The 27,854-nt window shown below is 41.3% G+C and overlaps 2 protein-coding genes across 7 annotated transcripts; both read right to left on the bottom strand.

The window, feature by feature from the left end:
• Positions 1–136: 136 nt before the first annotated feature.
• On the bottom strand, positions 137–5,225 carry clns1a (chloride channel, nucleotide-sensitive, 1A). Of its 2 annotated transcripts, XM_030408781.1 has the most exons (8): positions 4,700–5,224; positions 3,620–3,756; positions 2,945–3,079; positions 2,602–2,712; positions 2,389–2,394; positions 1,542–1,715; positions 601–667; positions 137–472 (listed from the first exon to the last, which is right to left on the bottom strand). In XM_030408781.1, coding segments are annotated over exons 1-8 (750 nt in total). In that variant the 5' UTR covers positions 4,819–5,224; the 3' UTR covers positions 137–471. The 2 variants fall into 2 exon arrangements, with proteins under 2 accessions (XP_030264641.1, XP_030264631.1); XM_030408771.1 differs by lacking the exon at positions 137–472 and having other exon boundaries at positions 597–667; positions 4,700–5,225.
• Positions 5,226–12,904: 7,679 nt separating this feature from the next.
• Positions 12,905–27,538, bottom strand: rsf1a (remodeling and spacing factor 1a). Of its 5 annotated transcripts, XM_030393481.1 has the most exons (19): positions 27,420–27,538; positions 26,719–26,922; positions 23,943–24,034; positions 23,588–23,680; positions 23,246–23,451; positions 22,944–23,047; positions 22,195–22,302; positions 20,191–21,568; positions 19,873–20,098; positions 19,577–19,786; positions 18,916–19,020; positions 18,368–18,447; positions 18,186–18,267; positions 17,814–17,920; positions 17,520–17,584; positions 16,880–17,048; positions 16,561–16,790; positions 15,897–16,094; positions 12,905–15,601 (listed from the first exon to the last, which is right to left on the bottom strand). In XM_030393481.1, exons 2-19 carry the CDS (start codon positions 26,870–26,872, stop codon positions 14,787–14,789), a joined length of 4,422 nt encoding a protein of 1,473 aa, XP_030249341.1. In that variant the 5' UTR covers positions 26,873–26,922; positions 27,420–27,538; the 3' UTR covers positions 12,905–14,786. The 5 variants fall into 5 exon arrangements, with proteins under 5 accessions (XP_030249341.1, XP_030249361.1, XP_030249348.1 ...); XM_030393501.1 differs by lacking the exon at positions 27,420–27,538 and having other exon boundaries at positions 18,219–18,267; positions 19,873–20,074; positions 26,719–26,961; XM_030393488.1 differs by lacking the exon at positions 27,420–27,538 and having other exon boundaries at positions 19,873–20,074; positions 26,719–26,961.
• Positions 27,539–27,854: the final 316 nt, after the last annotated feature.

The raw sequence follows: 27,854 nt of genomic DNA on the forward strand, positions 1-27,854 counted from the left end.
CTGTGGGAACAATAAAGTAGATTACCACATGGTTCTTTTGTTTTTGCTATCAGAAAGCAACATAATCATTATTTTGGATTAAATTCTCTGAAGTTAAGCTTTTAAATCAACGTTCATGATAATAAAAAACAAAAACTCATACAAAAACTATGCATTTATTGACAATTTCATACAAAGACATGAACTCTCCACGGTGGGAAAATCAGATATTAAATTGGTCGTTAGGTACAAAACAATAACATGAACTCAAGTGTTTTGTTTTTACAGTCAGCACCAGGAGCCGGGGCTGCATCTCAACAGTAGTTCAAATAAACTGGACAGATTAGAAGAGATGGAGACTACTGAGATGTTTTTAAGTACAGACAAAGAGGTTTGACAGTGAGAACAGGACGAGTAAGAGCTTTAACGAAGTGCTGCTGTCCTCTTCTCCCGTCCCATGATGCAACACTGGAGCCGCTGGAACAAAGTCCATCTACAGAAAGAGTCAGAAAACACACGAATGAACCCGACGGCACACAACAGACAACAACGTGTTGCTCTGATCGTACAGATGTTTAATAAAATCTATTATTTCATGTTTAGTGTTTTTGTTGTCGTCACCAGTGATCGACGTCTGCGTCCTCAAACTGACCGGCCTCCAACGCTGCTGCATCCACCTCCATACCATCTGTCAACAACAACAACAACAACAATTAACCAAACGACAGAGTTTCAACAGCATCACATATACAAAATTGTGTCAAATCAGCAGTTTTATTCTCATTTTTATAAAAATAAATATGAACCAGCTGATGATCATTCATACAAATCTCTGATGGTGTGACCTACTACATATTCTTTTTATTCTTATTTTTTTAAAAGACTTTAAAAGATCCTAAATCTGTGAGTTTGTCACTGGAATCTGCTCTCTCTCGCTCTCTGCTTGGGAAAATTAACTCACTGATTGCGTGTTGCCACTTTTTAAACTTTATATGTTGAAACAAAACTCAGAATATTTGTTTCATTTGCAAAAATAACAGAAGCAGGAGGTTGTTTTAGGCCATCTGAGCTGTTAGGATCCTCAGAACAGGGTTAAAGAAAAGATGACGCCACCTTGTGACTAAATATGGAAATAAATCTGTGTGAATCTATATTGTTTTCTTCTCCATCACAATGACAAACTATACTACTTAGATTACCAGCAGTTTCATTTCATATAGTTAATTTTCTCTTCCCACTCCCGACTGCAACATGATTCATTCATCTGTTGTGGTCTGTACCAAACAAACGTGTCATCAAGAGAAGAAGACATGCAGGTCAGCACATCTCAGCAGCTCTACGGTATTTCACTACAACACAGTTCCCTCACACAGTTTACAGATTCAGTGTGCAGCTGTAATTTAGATAAAAACATTTCACCTGGAAAACCAAGTCAAGACTTATGTATAGATGAAAAATGTGCAACATTCAAGTGGATAAATATGATCTACTGCAACATTTAGATATAAAATTATGATGTAATAAATCATGTCAGAAGTTGTATTTGTGTGCGTGACTCAAACCTTCAAATTCGGCGTTGGCTTCTTCGGTTCGGACTCCGGCCATGTGGTACTGCTGAGCGACCGACTGGGCCAACATCCCCTCCAGCCTCTCCAGCGTGGCCTGGCCCTCCGTTGTGAGCGCCGACAGACCCTCGTCACAGGTGTAGAAGGTGGGGATGTCAGCGTGGCCGTGCTCTGGGTGGAGGAGGAGAGCGACAGCCACAACGTGTTTGGTACAGAACATGCAGTTAATCTTCACTCAGCCATGTTCACCGTTTATAAATCAGTATATCACCATTTAATTCATGTTCAAAAACACACTAAAAACATTGTAACAGATATAAGAGGATTTAATGTAAAGTATTTGTCAACAATTTGTTGACATTTTATATCATTAACTATTATTATTCCTGGTACATCATTTCTAACTTCTGAAGATATTTACAACATAAAATACATAATTCAATATCCCACAATTTAAATAAAAAGCTCTTACATGTGTTAACTAAGTGTCTAAATGAGACTTCAGAGGTTGTCGGGGACATTAAACGTCACCACAGCGAGACTCATCTACTCACTAGTCCGTCTTTACAGGCCGACTTTAGTTAGAAACTATTCTAACTCTGACTTTACAACTTGTACATTGATCAGTTTATAGAAAACCTGTAAAGTAATTGTGCAGTAAGACTCTTAGTTGCGGTGACGTTTAAGTCATGTGACTGTGATGTCGTCTGTTTGTAACCTAACATTAGCTTTTTACTGCTACACAGTTAATTTACTCTTTAAAAATCACAACAGTAGTGTTCATCTGTGAAGATGATCTGGATGAAGTATGATAAACTCCTGTTAAAGGTTCAGTAGATCTTACCTGCCTCTGCAACCAGAGTCCAGACAACCAGGGAGGGATGAACAAACAGAGACAGAGGGAGAAGTAAAAGAATGTCAATGTTTTGTAGTTGCATCTTTACACACGAGGTTGTGCCGTCTTTGCTGGAGCTAGCCGCTTTAGGTTTTAGTTTAGAATATAGGTGTGTGTGTGTGTGTGTGTGTGTGTGTCTTGTATCTATGTGTTTTTCCTCACCGGCCTCCTCCACGTCATACTCTTCTCCTTCAAAGTCGTTGTCGGAGTCGTCGTCCTCGGGGTCGGGATGTAGAGCCTGGCACTCACACATGGCTGAGAACATGGAATCCACTGCATGTGACACACACACACACACACACACACACACACACACACACACACACACACACACACACACACACAATTGTTCAAACAATAGGACCAGTAATATCCTGAACTCTTATTTTTCATCCCATGAAAAGATAAAAACAAACACTGTGTCAGTTTGGCTCTGAATACCGTCAGACTTTAAGTTATCAGTCTGATTTATTGTGAAGTCCTCATCCTCAGTGTGGTCACTCACATGCTGCCTTGTCGCTGGGCACAAATCGAATCTCTGTGATGGTTCCCTCTTCATCATCATCATCTCCACCGCTGCTGATGCTGTCGTCGTCTTCGTCATCAGGAGCTTTCTCTGCCATTTCTGCTTCATTCTCGTCTGGGAGGATTAGAGACGAAACACTTAATGTTAATAACTCATACAGGCAGAAGCAAGGTTCATCTTCTCTCCTGGATTCAGATGAATCTTTATGCCTCACTGTTGTACATATATATCATATAGTTCTTATGTAGTCCAGTGCTTCTCATGCATACACATAATTTTGAGGGCGAGCCACTGAATAGATATCGCAGGAAGGAGAGCTGCAACGATCGCTCAATTAAAAGAAAAGTCACTGTCAACTTTTATGATAATCAGTTCATTAAAGTTTATTTTCAAGTAAAAAACTTCAATTATTTATTGGTTTTAGTTTCTTAAATGTGAGGATTTGAACAGTGGTCCAAAAGATTTATTATTTGAATTCATTAAAGATGAATTAGATGAATACACTTTGAAATAGCATTATTAAATTGCATGTAAACTAATGCGTGCCCTGAAGTGATTGTAAATGAATATTGTTATTCAGTCTATGCTGATTGGAATTACTTTGAATGCGTTTAACAACAATAACGCCCATTTTAGACTTTGTGTCACGCTCACCTCCAAGTTTTCCGTTGACCATGACGTACAGGTGCTCCTGTGGGTAAGCACTGACGTCTCTGGAGATGGCGTGCAGGCCGATGGTGGGATAGTCCAGAGAGAAACCCATCCCCGAGCCATCGAACCACGACAGGCGCCTGAGAGGAAGAAAACACACCAAGCTGACAGGTGACGCTTCAAAAGATACAAAAGGTCTTTTTGACTGTGGCAGGAAACAAACTCGTCGACCAAGAGTTTAATTCAAAACATTTTTTTGTGCATTTCCATTTATGCAAAACATTTTTTGTATAGTTTCAATGACTGTGAAAATCTTGGACATTTATTCCAAGTTCAGTGATTGTTTTGGAACAGATGGTATAAAGTAAGAGCCCGAACGTCAATGTACTGTCAGTCATGTTAAAGAAATAAAGAAGTAAGAGTGTTAATCATTCTCTCAAGTAATCCATCAGTTGTTTGATCTAAAAATGACATAAAATGGTGAATAAATGTTGATGTGTTTCTCAAAGCACAAGATGACGTCCTCAATGTGAAATGTTTGATGGTCCGATTGTAAACTTCAACACTCCCCCGGTGCTCCGAGCTCCTCGTCGCAGGGTCAGCTAATACGACTAGTAGCTGCACAGCTAAACCCAGATAAAGTTAGCAGCAGTTAGCGGTTACTCAGGTGACATGCTGCCCCCTATTAGTCTGGAGTATGAATTCAACAGGTGGTCAATTCATACATATCTACATATTGCACCTTTAACAACCAATGACGGCAGGTTTTACGCAATATTTTAGCATGTTCTGCATGTTGTATAAATGTAGTGATTGGTTTGAAAATGTTGGCTTCTTATCTGCCTTTATTTGTGGAAAATTACTCGTTTTTCAACGAAATCAAAACTCCGAATGTTTATTTTGAAAGGGCCTACTCCGGAAGTGCTTAGCACGAGGAGTGGCGCATGTAGCTGTTTTCATACTTTCTACCCTCAATATTGTTGTCATTTAACATAATGTCCGTATGAAACACTGATGCATCTCTAACCGACACCTGACGCTGGTGGTTTAGAGAGAAAAACAGGCGCCATGTGCATCACTTACGTTTCAGCGACGTACAGCGTGCCGCAGCCCAGCTTCTGGCCGTCCATCACCGCCGTGGTCTCGGCTTGCTCATGCCGCACTCCCTCGGTGGGAGTCGGGAGGCTTTTCAGTAAAACCATCGTCCGTGTGACCGTTAATGTTTGCGGACCCGCTGGAAGAGGCGAGGGGAGGAGAAGGGAACCAGCCTGAGGTGTCAACAACAAGCTGTGTGACCCACTTCGTGCCACAAAGCTGGCTAATTTAACCCGGGATAACTTCTCAGTGAATTAAAGCTCGACAGCCAGCTGGGGGCGGATAAACGGCTAGAAACTATCGCGCTTCTCCGCCGACATTCACAAAAACCCAGCGGACGGTTCGGAGAGTGAACTCAGGCTGAAGTTAGCAAACTGTTGTTGAAGCTACAAGCTGACTTCTCCTCAGCAGCGACCTCTCAAAGCTGAAATATCGCGGCAAGATAAGTCGGTGCTTCACCAACCGCAAAAAGAAATACGTGACAGCTACGAACAGGGCGTTGTTGTTGTTACGCTCATACGGCTGCGCAGATTCTTATGTAACGTAACTTCCGTATTCACGTACAGTGCGTAGCAACAGTTCTTCTTCTGTGCGCTGTTTGATAGATTGCAACACCAATGTTTACGTGCATACTGCCGCCTACCGTCCCGGAGTATGTAGAGCAGGACGTCATAAATAAAATAAAATAACATGAAATAAAGTAAAAAATATGGAATAAAGAAAAAAAAAAATGAAATACAAAAACATGAAATAACCTTTAAAAACAATAAATAGAAAAATGAATAAAAGCAACAAATTAAATACATTCACTAATTAAAATACAAATGAATGCAAATCAAATGCCATATGATTATAAAAGCGAATTAATTAAACAGTATAAAATGAAATGAAAAAAATTATATAAATATAAATGTAATTGAATTAATTTCAAACAAAAACACAAAAGTAAAGACAAGTAAAATACTACACCACTACTCCAGACCATGAAAGCTTTCCCTTGCAGGTTGATGGCTAATATGTAAACATAATAGTGGTTTTGTATACACTCAGCAGTGAGCTACATGTACATCACAGTCTTTCTCCAGAAGAAATTGAATTTGTATTTTTCTTTTTAAATTAAATGTTCTACCATCTCCTATTTTTGGGTGACATAAAGTCTCGTACAATCCCTGAATTGAGCTCTACAGAAAACTCTGGATGCAGTTACATGTTGTGAACACCAGAGGGCAGCGCAGGCGCAGACATGTGGGGGGTTTGGAAAGTTAGACACAATCACGTACCTTGATTTCCGGTCAAAGTATTTCAAAATAAAATACATAGTCGGGAAAAAACACTTCTCTAACCTGTTGTTTTTTGTTGTTTTTTAAATATTGAAATTTAAACATAAAAAATGTACTTTTAGTGATTTAAAGAGAACGACATTTTATTAATTTATATTTATAAGTAGAATTAATTTAAATGTGTCTGTGGCATCATCACTTTTGTCTGTTTTTCCCGATAGAGTTCAAATTCACTGTTTAAAAACACACAAACTCAGCAGGGAAATAACATAAACTGGACCGTCTCTCCAGTTTTATGGTTGATTAAGATGATATGTTTTCCTCTCCTTGGTTTGGTTAATTGACAGAATTTGTCAGAAGTCTGAAAACCTCCACAGAAACATTCAAGCCTCTCCTGCATGATGGTCCACTTCTCTCACTGACAAAAAGAAAAAAAGAAGGCACAGACACGAGTGAGTTTTTGAGGAGATGCTGGGATGTTTGTTTTTAATAACTTAGAAAACATTTATGTTACAGCGATACTACGGTAACAGTACAACAGAGAAATGGAAGGAGCTGCACTCACATCCTGTGGTGCCTGTTTGAATCCAGATTAGTTGGACTGAACACAACAGATTCAGATGCACATCAGGTTCAAGTGGAATGATTCTGGGCTGAAACACACATTAATCTTCCCTCACTGCTAAAACAGATAGAGTTTTATTAGAGGGTTTTCCAATGTGATGAGAGAAAAATTTAGCCGGGATAACAAGTTGAGTAAAATTATTGGTTTTGACTCAGGTGAAAATCATCTGAGTGTCCAGTCGAGCTCAAAAATGGTATAAAATTGGAGCTGCGATGATCAGGGAAGGCAAAGTTCACCCAAAAACATAATATTCAGCTACAATCCCCCTCATGATGATGAAAAGTCAGGTGAAGTTTCGTAGTCCACCCAACATTTCTGGAGCTTCGGCGCTGCAGCATTCTTATTAACAACTGAAGTAGCTGAGGACTTTAAATCAAACAGAACATGAAGTGGCTCCATGCAGCTCGTCTGCTGTGATCTACAGAAGCCTGCAGCAGTTATGGGTCAAAGATGGCCATCTAAACCACTTTCTGGTGATAACAACCTAAATTTGATTTGTTTTCACGATATCAAGAGATTTTTACGTCAACATCAGGAATAAAAAAATGTGTTTTCCCAAGATAACGAGATAATTAATCACGAAGAAATGACAAACCACATGAACTTTTGCACTCTGCATGTTGTGTGCATGCTGCCATGGCACTGCTGATCTAATAAAGATTAAGTTATGTGAATTAAAAGAGTTCTCACTTTTGTTTTCTTGTGATATTGGATTCATTTATCTTGTTATCTCTGGACAACAAAGCAATGTGTCCTGTGATCTAAAAAAACAAAGAAAATAAATCAAATTGAACTGGTTATCACAGGGAAACTGAGGAAATAACATGTCTGATCCGTGGCTGCTCAGGGCTTCAGTCTCCAGAAGCTCAAGATCCAGAACTTTTAGGAAAAGATGTTATTTTAACCCTTTTTAAAGCAGAAATCTTCACTGTAGCTGCAGGTGGATGTATTAATGCATCTTAACACGGGTTTCCACCTTCCATACAACAGAAAACATCATTAATTGTAATAGTTCATCTTGTAGTTACAGACTCTCTCCACCTCCAATCACTCATGTTGTGAGTGAAATTCAGTTACAAGAAAAGACAGAATAATGTTGAGATAACGTCATCATTGTGAATTTTTCAGCCCTCCTTAATCGTCTGTAAATAATCTGATATGTAACAGGAAGAGTGTAAACAATGTTTCTTAAAAGTCATTTGGGCTCTTCGGGCTTCTGCAGACACCATCACGCCGACTTTCATCAGGAGAGAAGTGAGTGGATTTACATTTTTGGGTGATCTGTTCCTTTAAGGGGATTTTCCAGCTAACGAGCTAAATGAGCATTTTATCTTGTTATCACCTGAACAAAGGCAGGAAAGTACCTGAAAGAACATTTTGTCATTTAGCCGGCAGTCGATGCCACAAACCAACGATTATCAGATTAGAGAGAGCAGCGCCTGTAAACCCAGTGATCAGTTCAACAATTACATCTTATTTCTGCACAAACAAGCCAAACAAAAGTTGTGATGTTTCTAAAGCTTTATGCAAAAAATCAGCTGGTTTTGATCATTGTCAGGTGTTTCTCCAAAGCTCAAAGTGACTGGTATAGACTTGATTTAGTGTTTTAATCATTACAGTATGTTCTTCAAAATGATCATAAAGGATTCTGTCAAAGAACTATTAAATATGATTACTGGAAAAAAAAACTCACATGGCTACAGAAACGTCTCTACAGGTTATTGACCTTTTACAGATTGCACATTATGATAAGATCGGTACATACAGGCAACAGTACTGAAGAGCCTGACTCACTAAAAAGTCCACGTCAAAATTTAAAATGGAATCAAAGTAGAAAAAATAAACTTTCTTCTCATCTGAGCTGTTCGCTGTTTCGTGACCTTTAAATATCATTCTTCCATTTTATTCTCTGACAAGTGACAGAAGCTTCTTTCCAACATGTGAAATGCAAAACTTTATCAGTTCGTCCCAAAATGACAATAAACACTCGAACACCTGAAAGGGAATCAGACGAATATCGTTTTCCAATGTTTTCCAGGATAAAAGGGGATGTTTTCCAAATTGATTGCTGTTCATGGTGCGAATAAAAACAGGAATAAAGACAGAAATGTAGTTCTTTCATTGTTTTTAACATGGATGAAGGACAATTAAAGGAGCACTCTGTAGTTTTGAGGAAGAAATGTTAAGAAAAGAGAAAAATCTTCAATAACTGATTTCTTTATTTGTCTAAATAAACTAAAAAAAACAAATGTTCCTTTTCCTCTGAGAACAGCTTCTTTATTCACTTATAGAAAAAAATAATATTCAAGTTTGTATTTTTACCTCATTAATAGTGTAAATATTAAGTGTGAATTTCTTCTCCAGAACTCCATGGTGCCCCTTTAAAGTATAATCTTGGTTAAAATGTTCCTGGTGACCTCAGCTGAGTTCTTCGGTTCTGTGTTTGGAACCAGGACTCATCAGAAGTAAAAACAGAGCTTCAATTAAACATTTTCTCTCTCTCTACGTTTTGGTCGTGAACCTCCCGTCCCGTCAGAACACATCCTGAGCTGCAGAACGATCCGAGCCCGTATTCATCAAACTGCTCAAAGTGACATTCTGGTCTTAAGTGAAAGTAAAAGTCTCCTTGAAGTTAACAGCTACTGATCACATTTCTTTTGAATTAAATTTAAAGATATAATATGCAAGACTTCTGCGTCCAAATATCTTCAAACGACGACACCTTTGTTATATAATTTGTGTTCAAACCAGAGACATCTTTTACTGAAGGTGCGTTTCATTTGGTCGCCTGTCTCCAGGAGAGAGTCAGAGAGTGAGGAAGGAAGTCAGTGGATGTGAATAAAACTTTAAAGCTTTACCTCGTCTTTGAACATTTCTGCCCGAGTCACCTCAGAGTTACATCAGGAATGTTGTTCAACAGAAAAGACAACATCTCCCATGATCCCACACGTCTCTACCTTTGTTTTGTTTTGATTTTGTGACACCGAGTGGCAGAACTTACCGGCCCGAAGGTTTAACAAAAACATTGGCTAAAGGTGAAATATGTAAGAATTGGTCATATTTAAAGCAGACAGCAGGCAGTATATCACGAAAGTGACTGCTCACTGCTGCCAACTGTAGCTGCAGTTAGCCAGTTAGCTCAGTTAGCCGTGCGGCTAGTTCTCTGGACCAGGACAGGCCGGGGCTAGCTGGTTAGCACGCTAACATCACCAGATATCTCAGCAACACAACACATATACGAAATCATGTCAAAACTGATATTTCTTCTTCAAATTCTGTTTATAAAATCTTCCATATTGCAGCTTGTGATTGCAATCTTATTTGAATATGTGCAGATGTTTCATTATGTTTTAATTCCCTTTCTTTTAAATTAACCACACTCAACTATTTGCCTGAAACAATCCAACTTCGTCTAATTTATTACAGTGTCACGTTTAATACAAACGGTTTCTATCATGTTGAGTGAATACATTAAATAACTTAGTCTGATTAAATTAAGTTAATGCAGACTTATACGGAAACATGATGTGTTTATTCAGTTATTATTCCAAAGGTAAGTTTCTGTATGAACGTAATGTGTTTGTATTATTCAACTATTATATATATAAAAGTCAATCACACATCAAGTTCATTTATTCACATTGATCAACATGATAGAAAAAACTTTGCATTAAATGTGACAATTTTACATCGAACTTGTGCAATGAAATAAAATTTACACGCAATTAAAATACTGATTTTGGAAAACGATTTGTTTGAGGGAAGCTGCTCGAACAGCAGGAATAAATCTCACACTGATCACTTTCTGCACATTTACTGTCGTAGCAGAATGTCTCTCCTGCTTCAGTTTGTTTCCATTATTTTTAGATTTATTTCGGGGTGTTCACACGGAGAAAACACTTCAAACATCTATTGTGTTGTTAAGATGCTAACTGGTAACTGGGATCCTACGAGTTCCCTTAATCGACTGACTTCCTGTCACTCTGCCAGCCGTGCTCGGATTATGAAAACTAATAATTGGGGAAAATTAGAGATTAGGGATCAAATAAACGTGCAGGATCCGCGATTCATATTTTGTTATTTCACTCGAAAAATCTGGCGGCAGCACCTCAGCTGTTTTTATGTTCGACTGAAGTTGTTACGGGTTTCAAACTATTTAAATGTTTGCAGGTGAAGACATCAGTGAGTAAGATAATGAACAATATGTCAGATGTAGGGCCGGTCCTCACCTCCATCCCTGTTCTGAGCATTCGTGTGAGTAATGATGTGATTATTTACAAGCTGCTCTTTTTATTCTGCTCGTAGTACGATAAGAAGTGTGTTTTGTTTGAAAAATACAGGCTCAAATCATTTCAGCTCCAGCTCCTGAAAGGAACAGAAGAAGCTCTTTAGAGTCGAACTTTCTGCATTGGAACCATCATAAATCAGCTCTGTTTATGTGAACAGCAGGATTAAACTCATTCCAGCCTTGACAGTGTTTTGACTGCATGTTAAAGGAAATCTTTCCATCTTTTGTCCCACACAGTCAACCCCAGATTTCACCCGTCACATTCACTATGTAACCAGATAACTCCGTCTTATATAAGTGTAAATCCCTACTGTGATGGTTATTCAGAAAACAGTTGTTTGATTGGCGACCAGCGTTAATTTTCCTAAAAAAAAAAATAAAAATAAAGTTTTGTTCCTCCTTAAAAACTGCAGGGGTCCCTTCAGGGATACCAAATGTTAAAAACCTTTAAAGATCTCCGACACGGGGCTGAGAGTGAGCAGCGTTCAGCTCTTTGTAACAAATCTGTAACATTTAAACGGTGAACGGGCTCCACGCTGGTCTCATTTCACACAAGTCAAACCTGCAGAACCTCAAACAAAACGAGCGAACCGTTGATGAACTCGCAGCTGAAACCTCAACGATCAACTCACATCACTCACAGCAGCATCTCTCCTCCTCTCCTTCATATAGAAAATATAACACTATATTTTACAAGAGGACTAAGAGAACAGAACATCTATTATCTTACAAGGAACAGCGTATAGGCAGAGTATGTACAGCAAACGTGGTCCCACCAAACCAAGGCTTTGTGAACATATGGAACAGATGAGTGAGCAGTGAAACCGAACACTTTGGTAGTCGGAAAGAACGTCTCAATTGTTATCCATCGGAATGGAAAATGGTCCAATGTGAGCCTCGTTCAGCTCAGGAAGTTTAAACTCGGCGATCCTACCAAGTTTTGGGAGTTTGAATGACTGGCTGGATTCTCCGCCTGCACGTAAAGACCAAATATTTATACAATTGACCTGCTGAATCGCTTAAATTAGGAGAACACCACTGCTGAATCCTTTGCAGCCAACAGTCCAACAGATTTTTTTAAGGGAAAATTAGTTTAGAACTGAAAATTCAGTCATCATCTCCTCCCACCATGCTGATAGAAAGTCAGGTGAAGCAAAACAGCGTTGCAGCGCTCACCTAATCAACAGAAAGAGACGGGCTTTGTTTTAAAACATACAAAACAACTGAAAGACATTAAACGGCTCCAGACAGCTCGTCCAGCGTGATCCAAGTCTTTGCAGATTCCAAATTAATTTAAAAAGAGGTCATTTATAACCTTTCTGGAGCTGAAAACTTAGCTGCTAAGCTAAAAGCGTTAGCATGCACTAAGGATTTCAGTAAGCCTGGACACGGTGTGGGAGGCGTAGCCACATTTATGACTTTGAAAGCTGCTCAGTGGCACTTTGAAGCTCATAAAGCTCGACTTCCCCGGTATTAAAGTACTCAGATCTTCCCTGTTGTGGGGCCCACTGAGCGCGCACACGAGAGACCTCTGCAGACCGAGCCAGCTAAAAAAACATTAAACGGCTCCGTACAGCCTGTCCAGCATTATCTAAAAGCTCCAAGATCCCAAATTTGTTTGACATGATGCTATTTACACCATCGACATGCTGCTGAGCTTGTGAACCAACTTCCGACGGTATGCATGCTAACGCTTTTAACTTAGCAGCTACAGTGAAGAGTTCTTCTTGAAAAATGGTGTAAATAACGTGTTTTCACGACAATTTGGCGTCTCGGGGCTTCTGAACACTCGGAATATTCAAGTGTTCAGAATCCCCGAGAGCCATGAATGTTTTTTGCGTTACGCTTTAAAGCTCCGGAAATGTTTTGCCGACTACGAGACTTCCCGTCAACGTGGAGGTGAGCAGATGATTGAATTTTGGAGGGTGTTCCTCGCCCTAACTCCCAGGATGATGTCATCAAATGTTTGTTTTTTTTCTGTCAAAGAAACACTTCAAAGCTTTAAAATATTCACTTTATGATCACATTAAACAAAGAATGAATGAGAATGAGTAACCAGAGATTTTTATGTAAAAAAAAATAAAATAAAAATGACCTAAATGCGACTGTTGGCCAAGACGGTAAACAATCACAATCACAACTGATGGTGTAAACTCGTGGAGTTTAACACTGAGCGCTGCAGGAGAAAGTTCCAAAACCAAGGAAGCTAAAAAACTAAAGAAGGAAGGCTCGTTACGGCACTGAACCTGTCTTTGGGGCCAGACTGTGGTGAGAGTTATATATATAAGATATAACATATTTCCGTCCTATGACTTCTGAAGAAGAAATGCCAGAGAGCAGGTTAACCACTGGTTCTTGACAGGGCTGATAACATGATGAACAAAACAGGGCCGGTCCAGCAGATTTCCACTGATACGACTGCAATGACACGGCGAACAAGCCTTTCATACACAACTAACTACTCCCTTCATCAAAAGTCATGGAACGTATGTTGGGTTTTAGAACGTTCCTCCAAGCAGCACCGCAGTCTGGCCCCAAAACAAGATTTGGTGACCCCCTTCCTTATTTTTTAACGTTTTCAAGGGGGGTTGCCAACTTAAAAACTACAAAAATATGTCATTCCTGCTGCACTCTATTAACCACATTTTTTACAAGAAGCACTTGAGTGCACCGTTAGTGTTGCGCTACCTGTGAGACTGGAGCAGGTTCAGTCTAACTACGTTTTTTTTGAGCCAGTGTGTCGCCTTAATTACTCTAAAGTTTTAATTTTACAGTAGTTTGCATGTGAATAAGGCTTTCAATGACCATGTAACATCATTCAATGACTCGGGACATATTCTTACCCAGAGTTATTTCTAATTACAACAAACATTTTTCTTTGTTACATCCAATATGATCCAACCATACAGATAGTTTTGGTTTTATTGTTGCAGGTTTTGAGGCATCAGTCGGAGATTTCTGCAATCTCCCAAACACAGTGGAGAGTTGTGGCGCTCCCTGCACTGAGGAGAGGGGATTTAAAAACTCGACAGACTTCCTGGTAACAGTTTAGATTATTGTATGGCCTTTTCTGTCAGTGTAGAGAGAGAGAAAGATGAAAACATGCAACAAATGTCCCTCTACCGGGAGTCGGACTTTAAAACGTGTGATTATCTGGAATACATCCTAACCTTTATTCTACTTGGTCATTTCTCAGTTCAGCACCACAACAATGAAAACACCAAACATCGATTCACTTCAGTTATTTATATCCCAAACCAAAACTATCTGCATGGGTAGACACCAGCACGGGATCGAGTCAGGTCTAACCATCAGATCACGTGGTCCAAAGTGTTCGGTTCGGCACGGACACTCTCCTTGGTGGCGGGTCATTAAGTGTTATGAGAATGACGAAGTGCTTTAGGATGAGGTACACTACAAACAGACTCCTGTGTCCGAGTCAGTCAGGTCCAGAATCTACTGTCCTCCTGCCACGTGGACCCACATGACAGACGTCCGTAACTCAAAGAGTTCAGAGAAATGGTCACGATAACCTCTGGCTGTGTGTTAGCGAGTGCATCCACTGAAACAGGAAGTGCTGCCAGTCCTGCTGCGAGGTCGCTTTTGGTCCGGCTGGCTGGCGACGACGCGTGTGAATTGGTACTCATGAGTTTGTGTTGTGACGCACAGCACGTGATGGTGGTTAGCACTCTACCACAATACAACAGCGAGGAGGAAGAGCAAGACAGGAGAGTAAGAAGGGGAAGAGAGAGAGAGAGAGAGGTGGAGGGAGAGAGATATCCAGTTTCACAGGTGGATTGTGGGTAAAAAGGCCTGACAGTTAAAAGAAAAAAAAAAAAAACTGAAACAGAGAAGCGAGCATTACTCACACAAACACAGCCATCATGACTGCGGACTGTTCTGGACAGAGTTTAATGAGTCTGTCTGGCCCTCCTCCTCCTCCTCTTCCTCCTCCTCCTCCTCCTCCTCCTCCTCCTCATCTTCATCCTCCTCTGGATGTAAGGGGCCGTTGTGCCTGCCCTGCCTGCCTGATGCTTCACTGTCCCTGGGCGCAGTGGGACTTCCAGCCCCAGGCTTGGCCGGGCCTCTGGAGGTCCGATGTCCGTTTGATGGAGACAGGCTACGGCCCCTCCCCTTTTCCTGAGCGTCGCTGTCGTTGTTGTCGTCGGCCCTCCTCTCCACCACTGAAGACTTTTTGGTTGTCGTCTTCTGTCTTACCTCGTCTTCCTCCTCGTCTTCCTCTTCATCATCATCAGAGTCAATGCGGTTGAGTCTTTTGCGGATTGGACGGTCCTCCTCGGACGATGACTCAGAGTCCTCTGAATCGTCCTCGTCTTCGTCCGTCGAAGGCCGCCGTTTCTTCAGCATCTGAGCGAGTCGTTTACGCCGCTGCTGCAACAGAATCTCTCTCCTCTTCCCCCTGCCCATCTTCTCCACGTCCTCCTCCTCTTCTCTGTCTGTCCTCTTTAATCTCCTCCGCTTGTCTTTGTCCTTCTCCTTCTCCAACAGTCTCCTTTTCAGCCGCCTGCTGCTCTCTTTAGCGTCCTCCTCGTCGTCTTCGTATCTCCTGCGCTTTTCTCTCATCCTGTTCCTCTGAAGGTGTTCCTCCTCTCTTCTCTGCCTGCTGACTCTCCTTCTCTGATCATCTTCATCTTCATAATCCTCCTCCTCATCAGAGTCTCTGGAGGAAGGTGACACTAAAAGAAAAAGAAAGGAGAAGGATTTGTTTTCCCTTTATTCTCAAGTACTTGCATGCGTCTTGTGTGTGTCAGAAGAAAAACTAAACATTTTTGATTTATGTTTCTTGGCTACAGATTTACTAGAGTGATGTTACACTATAAAAAATAACTGATGGAGATAAAACTCTGACTAAACTCAATAAAACATATAAGACAACAGCTTCTAGTTTGTACGTGCTCTTCTCTGAGATGTATTTATCTTCCTGCATGTATTAAAAGTGAAATGATGCTGCAGACACCAGCGGGGACTCACCATCGCTGAAGTCACTTGAGAAATGCTCCTTTCGTGGTCGGCCACGTGATTTAACTTTGTCCCTTTTGGCGGAGGCCCGCGAGTTGTCCGACGACTCTGACGTCTCGCGGTAGTTGACCTGCTGGCGTTGGCCCCGCCTCAGACCCCGCCTTTTTTTGTCAGCGTCGCTGTCAGTCATGTCGCTGAACTGATCCGAGTCTGACGAGGACATGAAGATGGACAGTGAAGACTTACAGATAACTGTTTTTGTAATTGATTAATTGGTATTTATCAACCAATAATCAAAATATTCTCTGGTTCAAGGTTCTCAAATGTGAAGATTTGTTACATTTCTTTGTTTTATAGCAAATATCAGTGATTATCTCTGAGTTTTAGACTGCTGCTAGGAGAAAACAAGATGTCACCTTAACTTTTAAACTTTTTATATGTATTATTTGTAGTCAAAGAATTTCAAAAACTTGAAGTTTGAATTGCACCTCATGATTATTTTCATTATTGATAAATTTTTCCTCGACTGATCCGTTAATGTTTCATTCTATGAAATGTCAAGAAATGCCTGCAACCATATAGAGTATAATGTCCAGAATATATGACAAGGAAACAGAAATACTTAAAGCAGACAATAATCTGTAATTTAAAAAGTCAGTCTCGGAGTGAAACTCACCCATGTCTTCTTCAGTCTCTTCCTCCTCTTCCTCAGAGGAGCGTCTCCGCCGCCGTCTCAGCCGTTTCCTGCCCCTGCGTTGGGTCTTTATGGGTTGGCGTTTAGGCACACGTCTCAATGCCCGTTTGGCGCGGGACCCACTCTCTAAGCTGCCCACGTCGCTGCCCGCATCTTCATCTTCCTCCTCATCATCATCTGCACCTGACGCTCCAAAATCCTCATCCTCTGAGCTTTAAGGTGGAAGACCATAAAAACACAATGAGCCAGATGTGGAGAAAAGATGACTTTGTGTGTGAATGTGTGTGAAAGTGTGTGTTACCTGTTGCTGAGCATGAATTCATCTTCACTCTCTGCTGCCGTGCTGTCGCTCTCCAGGTCGTTCAGTCGCCGCTTCTTCCGGTTCCTAGCAGGACGACCCTGGCTTCTGATTGGCCGCTGGCTCTCCTTGCCGTCATCTGACAGGACAGGTGTGATCTCTTTCCCTTGTCCTGCACCGACATCAGAACAGTCCAAGTTACAGATCAGTTTAAGTTCAAGTTTGGGCATTCAGACAACTTCATGTGGTGTATTTTATCAAAGTGTTGCATCAGAACTTTGGAAGGCTCTGGGTACATTTAATGACAAACTGCTGGCTAAATATGACTATTTTATTTTCCTGCAAATCTACACATCAGGAATTTAGAGATGAAACAATATTAAATAATTTAATTATGTTCAGTCTTTACAAGCACTGCAGATGAGATTAACTGCAGCAATCTATTATTCTTTCCTCAGGTCTTCTTAATGTCTTATTCTGAGGTTTCTTGCTCAGTATGTGATAAACACACCAACTCCAATACTGAACTGCAGTACTGCTCTGAATATCAGCTGTCTTAACGAAGTCATGAATAAAAAGATATTCTAAATATAATTTCTAATGCTGCAGTTCACTTTTTTTAACCATCACATCATCCACTCACCACCACAGAGGTCTCCGATGTCTTCCTCTATAGCCTCATCGATGGCGTCGTCAAAGTCATCAAACCTGCGACACACAAACAGAAAAAAGATGTTGATCGTCTGTCTGGGATTAAATGTTTCACATCGTATTTATACTGTATCGCCTCACATCTATGATTTACAGAAATTACACATTTCTGGTGAGACTATAAATTAACAGTTGAAATGCTAATTAACTATTCTATTCTTTAGTTACATCGTGAGGTCAGACAGTCAGTGATGGGACAGGTATGTTTATGGATGTCCACACTCACCTGTAGCTGATGTGCTTCCTGGTTCTGGTTGATCTTCTTCCCAGATTTTTGCTCTTTTTGGAATCTTTCTTCTTCGGTGACTTCTCCTCTTCCTCCTCATCTCCCTCCTGAGACAATCACAAGGTGTTTAGATTCTGATGTCTCACAGTAACATCTGAACTAATATTTATTTCACATCAAACAGATGGCCATCATGTTTATGCTGTCTAAAACTCTGCTTTTGTTTTTCATTGCTCCAACTCAGAAATCGCAGGTAATACAAATGAACATCTGATAATTAGATTTGCTGAAAATGTAAAATGTATTTGTGTGATAACTGAAATGCAAACAAGCTTCTTTGTTCCGAATGTAGCACCTCTGAGTGAAACTTACTAATCCAGTGAAGTGGTCACACTCTTTACTCACAGGAATGATGTTCTCCACACTGATTCCCACGTACACTAGCCGTTCCCTCCTGGAGAGACAGTGAGAGAGGAGGGTCAAAATCCACATTATTCTGAATCCGAGATGTTCTTAGTAAGTTGCTCAAAGCGTGTGCATGTGTGTGCATTTACCTCCTCTCTGCTCGCTCTCTCTTCTTCAGAGCACTGTCCAGGTTCTGCAGCTGCTCCTCCAGTTTCTCACACAGCAGCTTCTGAGGTGGGAAAACCAAACAGACCACAAATCTGTCAGTGCTTGAAAACATTTCCTTTAAAATGTTTTGTTTATTAGTGTTTGTGTCAAACCTCGATGCTATATTAATACCACTGAAATGCGCCTGTTATCTTATTTACATATTTCTCAACCAAACAGTTTCGGAATCAGATCACATTTAGTTGAATTCAAACAAAAGTTCTTCTTCAGCAAATGAATCATTTGAGAACTCTGGTGTCTTTTATTTAACATTTCTCAATGTAAGATTAGTAGTAGCAGTATAGTAATGTTGCTTAATATCACAAGCATCATAAACAATACCCAGCATTATTGTCAATATGAAACAACTAAATCAAAGACATCACCAACCAATCAGAAGGATTTTAGAGGGTATGATCCTCAGTATGTTTTGTATTGTAAATTCAAACAGGTTTCCAGTTTGAGTTTAGGTTTAATGTGTACTGCTCACATGTTGGCAGGGCGGACAGAACCACTCTCCGTCTGGAATCAACATGAGCGGCGGCCGCAGACAGGCAGTGTGGTATCCGCTGTCACACGAGTCACACAGCAGGATCTGAAGACACAAACACAGATACAGTGAGCAACTGTTTGCACTCAGAGCCAGACGTGATTGAACCACAGTTCCACCACATTAAACCACATGTGGACAACTGAGCTTTTAAATGGCTTCAGTAATTAATGTCTTGTTGTGTTTGCTCAGTATAAATGTGACCCATCAGTGGAAGTATTTCTGTTTAATCTTTTCATCAATAGACAGATAACCGATTTATTGTTTCTACTTCTGCTAATCATTCTGAAGTAAACACTGCTTGCAGAGCGTCACATCATCCATGTTTATATTGGTTCACTGTAAATCTCACTCTCACGATGCTATTCAGTCTGGATATTCCAGAAATATGAAGGTAGAATAACGACACAAGGAAGCGTGTCTACATTACACATCCAAAACAGGAAGAGGCATAGTTTTTCCCGGTCGCCCAAATCATAACAAAACAACCCCAGACCGAAAGTACCCAAATGTACGAGGACAGGGGGGTCCAAATAATTTTCATATGTACAATTAAATAGTAGAATAGTCTGTAGTACAAGCACACATGCTCCTCTCTCACCAGTTCGGGGTGGTTGGGCAGCCCACACTGACTGCAGGCGTCCTCACTGGGAATCTCCTCTGATTTATAAGATTCTTCTGAGTCGCTCCCTCCTTCGCTCTCCCCCTCTTCTCTTTTCCTCCCTCTGTCCTCCACCTCTCCTCCCTCATTGAGTTTGCGTCTCTTCGTACGAATGTTGGACCATCGCGGGCGTCGATGCCTCCTTTTACCCTTAAAACACAACCGGAAGAGGGAAACAGTCAAACGGATGACACATTAAGCAGAAGAAGTTTGTGTTCATTGTCACACAAACTTACCCTTTGTTTCTTAATTTGACCAACAGGTTGTGTTTTTCTGTTTTTCTTTGCAGCCGAGTCCTGCTCCTCGTCATCTTCCTCCTCTTCTTCCTCCTCATCCTCCTCCTCCTCGTCCTCCTCCTCTCCTTCCCTCGTTGTGGTAGGTGGAACCTTTTTCTTTTGAGGTTTCTTTTTCTGGCTCTCAGCCACCTTTGAGCTCGGCCTGCAGGTTGGCAAAGCAGATGATCTTCAAGAAAAAAGGTATAGAATCAAACCAACTGTACCTGAGATTACAATGACAAAGAATAACACATTTATCCTCTAACCCACCACACGTACCTGCAAATCCTTGCTGATCTCCTCAATGGCCTCCCTTCCTCTTGCACCTCCTGCTCCTTTTCCTTCTCCTCCTTTCCCCCTTTCCCCTTTAACTTGTTTCTCCGGTGGGGAGGGATCTTGATCTTCAACCTGATTCCTTCTTTCTGGAGCTCAGAGGAGGCTTCCTCAAGGGGACCCTGCCTCTCCTCTGATCCAAGCCCAGTGTCCTTCACCCTCAACGGAGCTGCCAACCCTCCATTAACTCCGTCTCCCTGGTGGTCTTTTTGATCCTGCTGGTCCACTTTAAGAGGCAGAACAGTGCTCTCCTCCTCCTTTCCTAAAGTGCTTTTATTCTTTTCATCTTTATCTCCTTCTATTGCCACGGGGCGTCCACACACCTCTCTTTCCTCTTCCATCTCATCAGGGTTGTCATATTTCTGTTGATGACCAGTCTTTGTCCCCTTGTCTAACTGCTCCTCTGTTGTCTTTTTACCCTGAACTTCTTCCGTCTGTCTTTTTGGTTCCTCTGAGGAAACCATAACATAATCCAGTTTTCTTACTACAACTTCAGGGAGTTTTTCAGACTTTAAGGACAGTATTTTTCTGGCTGTTTGAGAATCCATTGCTACATTAGGAGGAGGAGCTGCCTTCGCCTCCCCCTCAGCAGGTGCCTTCCTGACCAGCACTGACTGCCGGCTCACCTCCCTCTCCTCCTCGACAGCTCTGGAGCCCTGCTGGTCCAAACTCGGCCCATTTTGTTCCTGCTGCTCAGCGGCTCTGTGCCGCTCAGATGGGCTGCGGATGACCCCCACATGACTTACAACACCGACTTGACCTATGACTCCTATGACTCCGTTCTGTCCCTCTTTGTGTGGCAGGAGGAGAGACGCTCTCCCGTTGGTCAGCTCTTGCCTTGATGCAGTGACCACTAATTGCTGCTGCTGCTGTTGTGAAGCAGCTTGACCACCAGGAGGCGCTACTGAGTTCGGTACCCTCCCCTCTCTTCCATGACTGTCTTTGGTCTGGATCACTGAAGGGTTACAAACAATAATACTGCTGCTGTTGTTACTGTTGTTCAGGTGGTTGCTGTGGTAGCTCTCTGCGAGCTTTAGCTCCCTCTTCTTCAGTGGTATCTTAGCCTGCTGGCTGCTCCTGACCACTGCTCGCTCTGCTTCCTCTTCCTTGTTCATTTCCGGTTTTGTCACTGCTGCACTTGGTGCCATGACGACCGACACAGCGTTTTTGGGGGCATCAGCATCCCTGGATTCTGATTTGATGACAGTGGTGATCGTGCTGACGCGGTTATCAAAGACAGGCGGTTTGTGCTCCGTCTTCTCTTCTTGGACCTCAGCCGCTGTGTTTTCCTGCTTGATCGGCAGCGTCTGCTCCTGCTTCACCACTGCAAAAATAAATAAATAAATAAATAATCAGACACTAAGCGAGAAACTGCTAGCAAGAGAGGACTGCAGGGAGCAGATTAACATGATGTGTCAGATGGTTTGATACACAAAACCATCTGGAGGTACTAGAAACTTGGCAGGTGTTTGGACGAGCTGTCTACCATTACCATCACAGGTTTACCAAAGTCAGTCGAGATGAGTGGAAACATGTATTCCATCGAGGAAATCTGTCAGTGTCATTCTGTGTCCCCCTTTCATTTAAATAAACTCCAGCTCTGATATAACCGATCCTACAGCAGCTACACTAAAACCTTGAGGAGCCGTCATTGTTGTTTTCAAATGAACAGTCTCTTCTCACGCTGGTTGTCACGTCTTAACCATGCCGCCATCCGACAGTTCCTCACAGGACGCTGATTGGTTAAACAACTGTGTGTTCCGCCACAAGCGCAAACTTTGAAGCCTGCTAAGATGGATTTGCAGGATCACATGATGTCATCATCCATCTATCGCCTACCAGAATTTAAATGGCTTCATTTGGTTGATTTTTTCACATTTTTATAAAAAGGCATCTTGATTCACAGTGTATTTCTCACAAAAGAAAACATAAAGGTGTAAATATTGGTACCTTGTTTTAGGGGTTTCTCTTCGGTCACAGGATCAACCTTCTTGCTGTCAGTGTGTTCCTCTGTGGTCTTGGAGGGTTCAGGGTTGGTGCTTCCAACGGCCTCATCCACTAATTCATCATAACACACACAGACACACAAACAATCTTGATCTCATGGGTACTTAAAGATTTTTTTAATCATTTTCATAACAACCGTAGGGTAACTATTGGCATACTGTAGAACAAGCAAGAAAATAATGTGTGATATTAGACTTTAATCTAAAAGTTTATTGGATTGTTTTAGTTTGTTTGTTTTTCCTCTTTGGCCTTAAAAGAATTTGGTTTTAAGGGTGAACCACCACTTTCAATATTTTCTGTAACTAGGGCTGCGACTATTGTCGTTTTGATTCATCTGTTGATTATTTTCTTGACCAATCGATTAATTGTTTGGTCTACGAAATGTTAGGAAAGAAATGTGGAAAATGTTGTCAGTGACATCCTCAAACGTCTTGTTTTGTCCGCAACAAAAAGATAATCAGTCTAAGGTCATAAAGGAGGAAAGAAACCGGGTAAATATTCACAGATAAGAAGCTGGAATCAGATTTTATTTTCCTTAAAAATTTAATCAAACTGATTATCAAAATAGTTGCTGTTGATTTATTTAACAGTTACAGCTCTATTGCTAAATTGCATTTCTGATCACCTCTTTGTTCCAACCATAAAACAAACCCTTTGATCAAAGGTAATATGTACTCATTTGCCAAACACACCTGCATCTTTCTCTGTGGGTCCAGCTTGGTTCTGGTCCTGATTCGGGTTAGGCTCAACCTGGGTTTTCAGCAGCTCCAGAGCCTCAGCCAGGTCGTTACGTGTCCTGAGAAGAGAGTCTGGATCAGTGGCTCAAACAGAATATCAAACAAAAGGAGAGCAGGTGGGCAGGATTTGAACAGCAGAAAATGATTAACAGATTCAGCAGTGTAATGTAAAATATTTTCTTTTAGCCTGAGACACTGGTGGCACCTGCCGACACACCATGAGAGGTATATCCACCACATTAAGACAACTGTCCTACCTGACGATACACCTCCAGGTGGATCCGTCCAGATCGTCTTGCTCCTCCGTGTACAGCCGGATGTTCTGCTCTTGGTCCAGCTGAAGCCAGTACATCAGGCCCTGCCGGTCCCGACCTATCGGCTGCAGACGCATCTTCTCTGGATCCTCCTCGTTAATCGCCATCTTGAACTTGAGGTTGTCGTCGAACTGACACTCACAAAGATACTGCAGGGTGGACAAAATAAACATAAGGAGGGGCTTGATGGCAATATGTAATTATGATTTTAAGGAGAACAGTTTTTCTAATGTGGTTGTTGCATTGTCTGCAGATGTTTCATCAAAAAATAAAAAACTGTCATACTTTGAGGATGCTTGACTTGCACTCCATGGACATTTCCTGGTAGCCCTTCTGTTCCAGCTCCCATGCCCAGGTACTGTTCAACTCCTGGCAAACCTGCAGGAAACAAGGATTAGATATAGTCAGTGGATACTTGTATATTGTCTCTGTCCCAACTCTGGCCCACTGTTAGATAGTAATATAAAAAATCATTAAAAACTGTCAGACTATGGAGGATAATTTAAAAAATGAATTAACATAGTTCGAATGTAAATTACTGAACTTACTGAACCTCTTCAGTGAGACTTGTTTACTCATGTTAAGTGCAGTCAGTCTGCAGCCAAACACACACACACACACACACACACCGAGGCCTCACCTTAGCCAGGTATTTTTCCCAGCGGTCAGTGGACACAGACCTCCCCAGTTTTCTGAGCAGCTTGACGTGAAGCTCCACAAGAGGTTTAGGAACTGGAAAACAAACAGGATGATTAGAAATATAACCAGTCCAGTGTCAACAAACAGTCCTCATGCTGAAGTGCCCTTAAACACAACTTAAAGCCAACTTAAAACAGCTGAACATGATCTTGATCTTAAGGGGAGGAAGATTACCTCCCTGTTGAACATCAATCAAATCACAAAACACAGGAAGAGGATTTATATTCATGCTTGGTCAAGATTTTTATTAATCTGTGCGTAACAGTGATGGCACAGCTTTAGTGTCGTTTTGGATTTTTAATGTAAACAACCAACTTCATGCAGCCTCTTTCAAGATGCAGTTTACATCCATGTCCATCCAGACTTTAAGGGAAAGGAAAGTTCTTGGCTAAATTAAATTTATAACTGAATCGACATATATGATTTGAGCAGAAAACCTGCTGTCTACACATACTTTTTTACAGAAGAGAAAAAGTTCATATATATTATCTGTGAGGACATAAATATATTTGTTTCTTAACTCAATGTAAGGTAGAGTGATTGCAGCATGTTTTAGCACATTTTTAAGAGTTTTATGCACGTTTTAATGATTACCGGGATAATATAGTTAATCGCAGGATAATTGTGACATTAAATTTTCATTTTATCCCCTACCTGGTCAGATTCCCCCTTCTGATCCTGAGTTATGGCTTTGAATAATGGCAAGAAAAGGGTTTCTGATGTCACAGTGAAGTTGACTGTTGACTTTTTTGGGATATAAAATGTGATCAGATCATAATTTAATCATTTCAGACATTTGTGTGAACTTTTGAAGAAATACCCTCGCACCTGAAACCACAGATAAACAGTTTGACCATAATGCCTTTCAACTTTAAACACTGGACCTACATGACTCATATAGCACTGCAATCTTTTGGGGATTATGAGACACTTTTCAGTGCAACTTAAATGCCTTGAGATAAGCAATTAAAAGGGTAATACTTGTTTTAATACACTGCTCAGATTAAATGAGATAGATAGCATGTGCTAGCTTATGAAAAGTTTATTTTGTCCACTCAGTGCTGGTAAATACATGTTCATGTGTCTGTTGCTCCCAAATTTGGTGCCAGGATAGATGGATGTCTGAACGTAAACAAAGTCATACATAACAAATGATTTTAGCATTCAACAACGGAGCTTTAAAATTGGCCAAAGATTACGAAAATTAACTCAGGAGAATTCAAAAATAATTTCACTGTAAATCTTGGAGAGATGAGATATATTTAACTAATCAAATAGTTCTTTATTTGTCATTATGACATTGTCTCTATTGGGCCTATATATTGTTAGATATTCTCGTTTTAAGTCAGAATATACAAATACATTGTTGTGTCAGGAGATTATTTTACACCTGAGACTTATTATTGTTGTCATGATACTATTATTGTCGGCTTCATAACACTGTAAGTACGCTAAAGACTAAAAACAAGCATGGAACAAAAACAAGCTTAATGTGTGGTCTGCTGTGAGACTGTCATGGAACCAATGAATTCACAGGAAATTCCAGTTTTCTCTGCTGAAACTGAAAGTTGCTATGTTTTCGCACTATAAACAGAGTCAGAGCCTTCTGTGAAAAGGCGTTTACACTTCTCAGCCTGAAATATCAGAGAAATGTCACAGCTGAGTAAATATTAGTCGTTCTGTCAAACTGTGTTCAATATAACGTTACGGTGAAGAAGCGAAGCAACCGAACTAACGGTAACTGAAAACTAGCTAGCTAACAAGCTAAACTGGCTTACACGGTGTTCAAAGATAGAAACACGACAGCTCCGTGTCAAAACAACTCATTTTAAGAAAGATAACGCCGTAAATTAAAGGTAACTTCAAGGGCTTCGTGTTGTACTTTGACTAAAAGTTGATGGAATCATCGATGCTAGCTAGTTAGCCGCCAGCAGCTAGAGTCCCTACTGCGCCTGTGCAGATTTGACAGCCACTCTACCAATGGCAAAAAAAATAACATCCACTGTTTTTAGCTAACATCAGTCGCTCAGTTTTGACAACCAGCTAAAGTATGGAGTTAAAGGGAAAATATTATCTCCATCGGCATCTGGTCAACACATTAACACACGGGAGATTGATGTCATTCTAGTCCGACTGCCTGTGAGGCAAGGCCGGTGAAAAATTACACCTGACAACACTCCGGAGCTAGCTGGTTGGCTGTGTGTGGTCACTATGCTGTGCTGCATCATGGCTCCCACATCAAGTTTAGCGTTAACAGATCAATATCTGCCTTGACAACATTATCAACGACCTGTCACTTGACTCCTACTAAAACCCCACCGGGTAGCTTGGCAAATTCTGCCCCCACGTTTCTGTCCATTTCCTCTAACTTTAGCACAAACATACAACACAGACCAAAGTGTGTTGAATCTTGAGTGGGGCTAGCTTTCTGTTAGCGGGGTTTCTCTCAGTCCAAATGTTTCCTCAGAAACTTGAGCTAAAAATTAGGCTCTGTCGGAGTCAACAACCGGTGAGAAAGCGAAAAAGCTCGCTGACTAAACTCTCAATTTACCGCTGCGCTGCCGGGGCCACACACTCAACGTTTTTCGTCATCCTCATCATCATCACGATGATGATGGTGATGGTGGTAGTGGTGGACCCCTTCTCCTTCGGTTTCAAGTGTCGCAGCTTTCCACCACTTCTTCGCCTCACCACCACTACCAACAACGATCCCTCACCTGTCTTGGTGTCCCGCAGATACCTCTCCATCTGCGGGAAAGTCATCTCGGGTAGATCCAGCGCCGCTCCGTATCGCTCCAGAAACGAACAGACCTCCGCGAAGCTCGGGCAGAGCGCCGGGCCGGAGCTTCTCACCACCACCGGAGCAGCCATCTTTCCAGGCGGAGAGAAACAGGAGGGGAGGGCTCGCTGCTAGGATGCGACTGTGTGCGAATGAAATGAATGGAGGGAGTGAAACATCTACCGGTGTCAAGCTGGACTGCATTAGAACGTTTAGCTTCCGATATCGATTTTCAAAATAAAACCGCCTCAGACTTGCGCTCTCTGTTTTTCGAACAAATAACCACATGTACATGATGTAATGACCAGCCTTAGCTCTGTGAACTATCTCAAACTTTGACTATTACTTAAACTGTGTGATATTGATTTTGTGTCTATGTTGCTCCCTAAAAACACGCTTTTATTTTAGACATACAATCACTCCGTTTCCGGTATTGTTGTGTATAATTTACAACAACTTGACACAGCTGCGAGAAGTTGGGAGGACCAGGGAGGGCAGAGCGAGAAATGCCCAGAATTCAACGCGATAGAACAACATCAAAAACATTTCAAAATGGTTTTGGTTTTTATTCCTAAAATGTCTCCAGAAAAAAAAAACGTAGTATCGAATCATCGCTCTTTATCAGTCCTCCGTACGTACCATAAACGCAACGGAGGCGTGAAGGATGGATCCAAACTGCCATTTTTAATTTTTTCTCGTGATTTGTATTAGTACGGTACACAGTGTACAGCTTGGATTTAAATGTAAGCAGTCCTTTCTGTAGCTCAGTGTCGCTGCATGCTGCGCAGATAGTCACGCACGCTGCCCAGGAGGATGCTGCGTTTACGGACTGTTGGAAATATCTAAAAGTGAGAGGAAGAAATCTCAGTGCTCTCGAGTAAATGTTCCAGCCCAACTCATTTTACTTAAAAGGAAAAGTTTACCCAGAATTTATCTCTCAGTCAGGATGTACTCTGTCCCATGTTGATGGAAGGTCAGGTCAAGTTTCATAGTCCACAAAATTTCTGGAACTTCACAGCAAAACAGTGTTGCAGCACAAAAAAAAAAAAAACTGATCTGAGCTGGAGACTTGTT

This window comes from Sparus aurata, chromosome 2, assembly GCF_900880675.1.
Source record: "Sparus aurata chromosome 2, fSpaAur1.1, whole genome shotgun sequence".
Classification (NCBI taxonomy): Eukaryota; Metazoa; Chordata; class Actinopteri; order Spariformes; family Sparidae; genus Sparus; species Sparus aurata.